Raw genomic sequence first — 8,426 nt, 5'->3', positions numbered from 1 at the left:
AAACATCAAACTTCAGAATTGTTTGTGGCACATCCTCTCATTATGATACTTCTCACAAATTAATAAAGCCATTAAGATACTTATGAAATAATGAACCCCTAACCCATTTTCCTTCTCTTCTTTCTTTACTTATTACTAGTGCTTAGGTAATTGTCACTATGGGGTATCCTCTGACTGCTGTGGTAGCCTGTATCTCCAGGTCAGCCAGAAGTACAGGAAGCTGGCTTCTAAAATGATTGACCAAATTCTTGCCCATAGTGAATGCTCCAACCTGCCTGGTGGGAAGATTTTGTTATTGATATTGGGGAAAATGTTTTGCTTTTGTAAGAAACCCTCTGAGACATGTAGTATGGACTCCTCACAGAAAAGCATGGCTGGCATGTAGGCAGGAAGGACAAGTTTGATCTGTCCCACATCCATCGCTTCAGTACTGAACAGTAAATGGTACTGAATATTGGCTTAGATTCCTCACTGACCTTTTTATTTGGTATGGAGGAAATTCTTACCCAACTGCATGGATGTATGAGAACCAGGCACATTCTTGTCCCAAATAAATTTCTGACATTGCTTGGTAAAGGCTGTGAAAGTATCTTACAGGGCAAATTAGTGCAATATTGTAGTTGAAGAGTTTGCTAAAGAAATTTTAAGTGAAACTACTTTACCCTGTGGAATTGTTACAAAAGAATGAATTTGATGTTAGGCAACCATTTCCATTTCTGCAGTATAGAAGTAGTCTGGGAAGTTGGATCTGATCAGTCTTCTTCCACACCACCTCCTATTCACTCACTCACACATGCACACACACACAAAATTCAGACACTGCTAACTAGACTCCTGCATCTGTGGTCTACTTAAAATACGTTTTCTGGGGATGATTAGGGAAGAAAACTTTGAAACCTAAAGAATTCAGGGACCTAGTGTATTCTTTTGTATAACTGATTTCTCAGTTATACAAAAGTGTCACCATAGCTATGAGAGAACCATCTTCTGTTTATGTTGATGCTACACATAAGGATTCGATTCCGATCTCGGGGATCCTCATTATGCACAAATCCCTGTTTCCATTTCTTTTAAAATACAAGTTTCTGGACCATGTTTACATTTCACATCTTCCAGCTTCTCTCCCAAAAACTCCCAGACCCAGGCAGCTGGGGGTGGGGGGCTGGCAACCAGCTGGAGGATTTTGTTTCATTACTTTCATCTGACGTGGGAAGAAAACTGTCTCCTGGTTGTTGCCTGTACTGCTGATGCTATGATCACTTCAGTGGATGAACCGTGGAGAAAAATGGGCTGCTTTCCTCAAATGCTATTATTAGGCATGAAGGCAGTTAGGGGGCTTCCCTGTGGAGCTTTCCGTTTTCTACCTTCCTACAGTGCCAGAATCAGAAGAGATTCAGGAATGATGTAAATCCAAATGTGTAGTAGAGACAGAAATAAGTTATTTTAGAAGCCGGGAGATTAGGAACTACTGCTTCAACTGTTGCTTAAGCCAAAGTCTCAGCTGCAACAATCATTGCTCTGGGACTTCTACTCATGTTCCAAGGATGGGGCAATTCAAGCAGCATAGCAAGTTGGACACTACACAAGCAGGCAGATGTGTGCTGCAAGCACACTTACTCTGACAACCAACTTTCAGTTGGATTTTCTGCTCCTGTATGTGCTGGGCACAGTCATAGGTGCAGGTGTTTCCTTTTTTATGGATTACTGTTTGTCTAATCTGAGACAAAGCAATTGTACTTTCTATTTCATTGTAAGCCATCTCTCAACTGTCTTTTCAGGTTGGAGCAATCCCTGCAAATGCAGCTGATGATGGACAGTGGTCTCAGGGACTTATTTCCGCTGTGAGTAACTACTTCTCGTAAGGAAAACTAGCACCTTCTCTGAAGAAATAATATCCTGTGAGAATACACAGTGACTTTTTTTACTGTCTCCTAGGCCCGAATGGTGGCAGCTGCAACCAGCAATCTCTGTGAAGCAGCTAATGCCTCCGTACAAGGCCACGCTAGTGAGGAGAAGCTCATCTCATCCGCCAAACAAGTGGCAGCTTCTACAGCACAGTTGCTTGTGGCTTGCAAAGTGAAGGCTGATCATGACTCTGAAGCCATGAGGAGGCTACAGGTACTTGTGTTCTTAATTACTGAAAACCTGTAGTAGTGCTATGTAAATGCTGTTTTAGAACTGGGTGAACAAACCCCAGATTTTAGGAATAGTTTCTTGAATTTTCGTAATTCTGTTCTGTTTTTCTTCCTTGTGGGATTCTGGGGCACTTTCATTCATCAAGGATGAAGTGATGTGCGTTTGTCATTATTCAGCAGTAGCTACAGCTCACTTCACTGCTTGCTTTAGTCTTCATTTTTAAAAGATGTTGAGAGATGCAAATGTTGACTGGCTTGTGCCAAGCCCTGGTTTAGGTGCAATATTCATAGATTTCGTATTCGTGATAAGCCACAGGAATACATGAGCTGAGAATGTTTACTACATGCATTTTTATAGAGGCTGAGTATAGTTGGTTTCTCTGCAATTATTCTGCGTTCAGTTAGACTCCCAATGAGCTTGCAAACAAGTAAGCACACTTAACTTGGTTGCACATAAGTATGCTCCTGACTTCTGCAAGATTATGCATATGTTCAACAAAGTACTTACCTAAGTGCCAGCCTGGGTTGTGGTCAGTTCTCCTTTGTTTCTAGGAGTCAAGACACAGCAACTGTAGATAGAACATTTCTAAAATGGAGAATCATTGTCAGACAAAAACAAAAACAGGAGCTGATGCAACCTCTCAGCTAAAGTCTGATTTAACTTTTCTACATGAAACTGGTTCCCTTTTACATTACACATCCATTTCATGTTGCGCTTCTCTGAACTATTACTGAATTAACACTGTTATGATGGGTAAAATCTAATGTGTCCAGAAGTTTTGTTTAAGGGTGTTCATTTTAAAAATGGCTACAGTCTTCTCTGACACACTGTCCTGCAGGCTCAGCCTGGAATGTAAGAACTATTTCAGCTCCTTTTTTCATACCATCACCATGGAATATCTTTGGTGATAGTGAAATTTCCCCTTTTTCTCTTATTTGCACAGATGCTACTAATGGACAGTCAATGTAACAGTTCATGTATGGATAGAATCAAGTCCAACAGAAATACATATGACTAAGTAACTGTCTGAGCAAGAGGAATTGATGTCATCATTTTTTTCAAAGTAGAAAAATGGGTTAAACATTTAGGAGGAAAAAATAAATATATGAGTGTGTGAAAAATCTGTTTGTTTCTATAGAAAACACTGGCATGTTAATGTTATCTCTAGGGTTTTAGTGCTTTATAGTGGATTCATATAGACTGACTTTGTCAAGGGTCTGTGGGGGAGGTATCAGTAACTGGAAGATAGTTCTGACTGTAATGCAACCTGCACTTTAATATCCAAATGCCAAGACGAGTCTGAAGGAATTTTAAATGCAGAACAAACAGTAGAAACAGGAACAAAATCAAGTACTAGAGACTGTGTTTTCTCAGCTCTGCCAGGAAATTCAGGGTACTCAGTCATTGTAGGAAAATATTATTAAATAGACATTGAATGCGAAAAGCGGGAAGGGAATGTGAAAAGGAAACAAGCCCAAGCACGGATTGGAATTGAACTTTGCCACTTTACCAAGCTTCATGTTAGTCCCAAAATGAATAATGAAAGGAAAAGCAGTTTGCACTTGGAAATAATGTCCTTTATCATAGCAAAACCAGTGAGTTGATGCCTACCAAATATTTTTACTGGTGGATTTGCCGAAACTACTGAGGCTTTTCAGCTGGCTTTGCCCCCAGCACAAATGTTTTCACATAGCTTTAATCAATAGATTAGGTTCAGGAGTTTAAGTGTATGAGTTTTCTCTTTCCTACCCCACAAACAACTGCAAGCTTTGGGAGAAGACATTTGAACTGCATTTCCCATGAATGTTAACTTGGAATGCGCTGTTACAGAGTCTGTTCCAAAACTTAATGAAACAAATGGAAATGTTTCCGTTCTCTTTGGATAAGCTCCAGACTGAGCAGAGCAAATTTCAAGTAATTTGTCCTTGGGTCATCTCGGGTGGGAAGAGAGTTAAGTTGAAAGGGAGATGAAGCTGGAAATACGGAATAGGACTGGGGGCACGTGGGGGGTAGGTTCAGAGTTGGTCCATGTGGCTCCCCCTCCTAGTGCTGGTGTGTCTCCAGCATGTGAGAGCAGGCTGTCTTGGCTAGTGGCCTGTGTGGGAACGAGTGTTCTCAGCACACATGACACCTGGGGACATCGGGAACCATGGGACAGAGATCTCTACTCCTGTTCTCTCTCACTGCCTGTCACTGCAACTACCTACCCTTTTTCTGCACATTGTGAAAGCATTAATGTTGTTTTTTGGTGGTGTTGACTGATTTGCTGTTAGATACTAGGGTTTAGGGTTTAATATGAGAACAGCCTTACTGGATCAGACCAAAAGTTCCTTAAGCCCATTCAATATCCTGATTCCAGCAGCGGCCAATAGGAAATGCTTAGAGAAGCAAGTAAGAACAGGGTAAGCATGCGTGATACTATTCTCTACTATGTTCTTAGATTCCAAGCATTTTCAACTCGGGAACTTCCCAAGCCAGATGCAGATTCTGTATGTTTAGTAACCCTGAGTTGTCTCCTCTTAATTTATCCAGTCCTCCTTGACCCCATGTAAACTTTTAGAGTCTAATTAACTCTTCTTGGGCAGTAGATTAAGCTAGGACAGCTGTACCTATGTCTGTCCCCACCTGCTTCTGCTGGTTTAAATCCATACAGTATGAATAGCTAGATGACATGCAAATCCACTCCTGTAGCACGCAGGTCTCAAATTTCATTTACAGGATAGGCACCTTCCCAGTGCAGGGGTTCTAGCAAGTTTTAAGCATTCGCATACTTCTCTTCATGAAGTATTCAGTTGCTCTTGAGAGTACCTGCTACAAAGTAATGCTGTGCAGCATTACAGAAGTCAGTTTGAGTAGTGATAAATTCATGTCACTTTGACCAAGCTATGTTACTGCAGGAGTGTTGATAACACGTTGCTTCTCGTATCTCAACTAAATTCTTCACAATTAAGTAAGATATCTCTCCATAGCATTCCACTGTGCACTGAAGACTTATGCAGGGTAACAGGTGATCTAGGTGTTCCTCTTGCTTAGGAGGTGGAAATATGTTTGAATGGTGCTCTGTCCCATTCTCTAAAGTTGTTTCTTTGCTAAAGCACTTGAAATACATTTGAGGGCCCACCTTTCAGTATTTGTATGTATAATTGAGTAGAAAACATATAGCTAGGTCCCCCAGTCAGTCCCTCAGAAAGAGTGAGCCATGACCTCTCTTAGCACTAAGTCCACATCAGCCCAGAAGTTTCTTTTCCTGCCTCTGTCCTGATGAATACATAAAGAGGTGGAAAGGAAGAGGATTCCAGTAAGAGCCAAGAGGGAGGCATAGGTCAAATTTTGGTGTATCAACCAATTTAAAACACAGAATATTAGACATAAGACTTATCTGGGACTCACAAATTTAAAGGACTGCCAGTGGTATATGAAAGACCTCATTTACACCTCCATGTGCAGTAGCCATTAAACCATGGACCATTCTTCTCCCAGAGCCAGCTTTCCACCACTTTCACCAGTTCTTAGTATACTGGAGCAAATTCAGTGCCAGATCTTACAATGCTGAGTCCTATACTACCGTCACCTGTCTGCACAGGCTATTTCCTAGCCAATGGTCTTCAAGAACCCAGTGCTGCAAAAAAGGTGCCAGCTCCATCTTTTAGCTTTAGTAGAAGAGAGGTTTGCATTTTGTTTGTGACAAGGACTCTTCTTCCACTCATCTCCATGCGGATCACAGTAGGAGATTCCAAGGCCACTCCTGTGGTATCCTCCTCTGTATCCATTAAACCAGTGCCCGTGGACATGGTCATTACTGAGCATGCAGTGTGGAATCTCTACTGCCAATATGTATTACAGTATAGCAAAGATAGCTTTGTCAATGTTAGAAGGCAGATAGCTTAGTTACCTTTTTCTTTTTGACGCACAATTGCTGATGCTACTCAGTTTAGACAACAAGATGTATTACAAATGTTTGACTGTTTATCTTTAGAAATCTGAGAATTTTTAAGGAAATAAAATTTTAAATGTGAGATAATCATGGCTGTGTAAATGGCTAATTTGCCCTGATGAAAGTCCATTAATTTAAAAACTTCATTGCCTTAAAATGTTTCCTTATATGCTAGCTTTCATTTTCTGTTCTTCTTTCTCAAAAAAAAAAATCTGATCAGTGTTGTGCATAACATAACTTGCGATTTCATCCACTGTTTTATTTTAAAATCTTGTTTGTGACTTTCCCAGCTTCCAGCTTCTTAAATAAAGGAATTGTGTTCCTCTCTGTACCATTGATTTTGAAAGATTAATTTGCTTTTCACTGGGAAAAACACAACAAAATACACCTTTCCTGCATAGTCAAGCAAAGATGTTTTAGTTTTGATGCTCAGATGAATCCATGTCAGTTATGCGTTTTTGTTACTACTAAATTTCTTTTGTCTTTTTCAAAGGCTGCAGGAAATGCTGTCAAGCGAGCATCAGACAATCTTGTCAGGGCGGCCCAAAAAGCAGCATTTGGGAAAGCAGAGGATGACGATGTTGTGGTCAAAACAAAGTTTGTGGGTGGCATTGCTCAGGTTGGTACAATCACCCAAGAAGTAAAGCAGAGAAAAACTATCACAGAAATGTAGCATAGTGTTACAATGTCCATCTGCGGCATTGCAGGCCAGACAAATCTATGTAGAAATCTATGATAAATTACTTGATGCCTCGCTGTTAGGTAACCACTGACATAACAGCAAAGTGATATGCTGTAAGATGTCTCCACTTCTTCATTGAGCATTTACCGTAATAGCAGTTACTTGTCCAATATCTTTTTTTTTTTTTGTTCTGATGAAGTTAACAGTTCTTTTCAGACTTCTCTTATGTACTTTAAATATTCCTAAATCTTAATGGAACACTAGTTTTGTGTGTATATAATCAAGAAAATAGAGAGTGAGAGATAAGAACTGATGACATTTCATTACTGTGAGCATAATAAATATGGGGAGATAATAACAATATTTAAAAATAGATTCCAAGGCTTTGAGGTTGTACCAACTTCTGGATTTACTGTTATGAATAAAGAACACCATATACTGTGGTCACTACTTAAAAGATATTGAAATTTATTATTTCTGCATGCCTGAAGTACTGTCATTTTTCCTTTGGCATTTTGAGATGCAGGAAAATACTGTGGATACCTGCAGTAATGAGTGTTCAATTTTACTGTCACTCAAACATTATGTTAAGACATGGTGCGTATCCTACATGTGCTAACCCCTCACCCCGATGAATGTTGGAGGAGCACAGCACTATAAAATCCATCATGGATGTATGGTAAAACTATGCTGGTAGATTCTTTTTCTCTTTTTTTAGTCCTCTTTAAGAAACAAGTGGGAATACGATACTGTTCTTGATGGCATAGTCCTGGAACCTGGAAAAATTTGAGCAATTCCTGCCAAAGTTATTGAAATTTGGTGCTTCTCTGGAGAATGCTCAAGGCCTAGCTGTGACTGGTGTCACAGAGAAAGAAATCTTGTTTTACAGACAGTATTCTTGCTGTCATAATTCATGCTTCTATTTTCTAGATCATTGCAGCCCAAGAAGAAATGCTGAAGAAGGAAAGAGAGCTGGAAGAGGCAAGGAAAAAACTGGCTCAGATCCGCCAACAGCAGTACAAATTTCTACCCACAGAGCTGAGAGAAGATGAGGGTTAACCTGCTGAGATGTTCTTTTTTTTTTTCTTTTTTTTTTTTCCCTTTTTTTTTCTTTTCTTTTAAAGAAATAAGCTAAAGAGGGACAGTACAGTGAGAACTGCTCTGACAACATTCTGGTATGCCAACCACTTACCTAAATAAACTGCCTGTCATAGCTTTGGATGAGCAAAGGGCAATAAACACTTGTTCTTTCTCATCTGGTCAGCTGAGGTGCATGATGATCAAATAATGGTACAGTGTTAGGTTCATCATTCCTGTTGCTTCCTTGACTTATATCTCAGGAGAGAATGTTTCACTTTTTACTAAAAATACTAAGTCAGTATTATTGTCACTTTCCTGATGCTTGAGGTATTTATCGTTCCTTGACTTGTAATAAAACGTTCATAATATTAATAGGAAAACAGTCAAAAAATCTTTCATATGATAAATATCACATGAGCTGGTGGTTCTCTCCCAACTACCCTTGTAAAAAGACCAAGAAGGAGAAGGATGTATGTCTGAGTGGAGAAACACACGTGAGTGTGGGTTTGAAGAAGATGCCTGTCCTCTTTCAGTGTTATATAGCTGGTTCACCCCAAAACTGGAGGAATTGTCTCTGCACCTGTTTGCACTAGT

At 39.8% G+C, this 8,426-nt stretch overlaps 1 protein-coding gene across 1 annotated transcript; it reads left to right on the top strand.

The window, feature by feature from the left end:
* Positions 1-1,778: 1,778 nt before the first annotated feature.
* On the top strand, positions 1,779-8,206 carry LOC104079693 (talin-2-like; the record flags this gene model as incomplete). Its single annotated transcript, XM_009581817.1, has 4 exons — positions 1,779-1,841; positions 1,936-2,118; positions 6,564-6,689; positions 7,683-8,206. Coding segments are annotated over 4 exons (501 nt in total), but the record flags the coding sequence as incomplete, so codon positions are not given.
* Positions 8,207-8,426: the final 220 nt, after the last annotated feature.

Source organism: Fulmarus glacialis, unplaced genomic scaffold (assembly GCF_000690835.1).
Source record: "Fulmarus glacialis isolate BGI_N327 unplaced genomic scaffold, ASM69083v1 scaffold50527, whole genome shotgun sequence".
In the NCBI taxonomy this organism is placed as follows: domain Eukaryota; kingdom Metazoa; phylum Chordata; class Aves; order Procellariiformes; family Procellariidae; genus Fulmarus; species Fulmarus glacialis.
The sequence above is the reverse complement of the archived record's forward strand: the minus strand, read 5'-3'. Positions and strand labels throughout refer to the sequence as shown.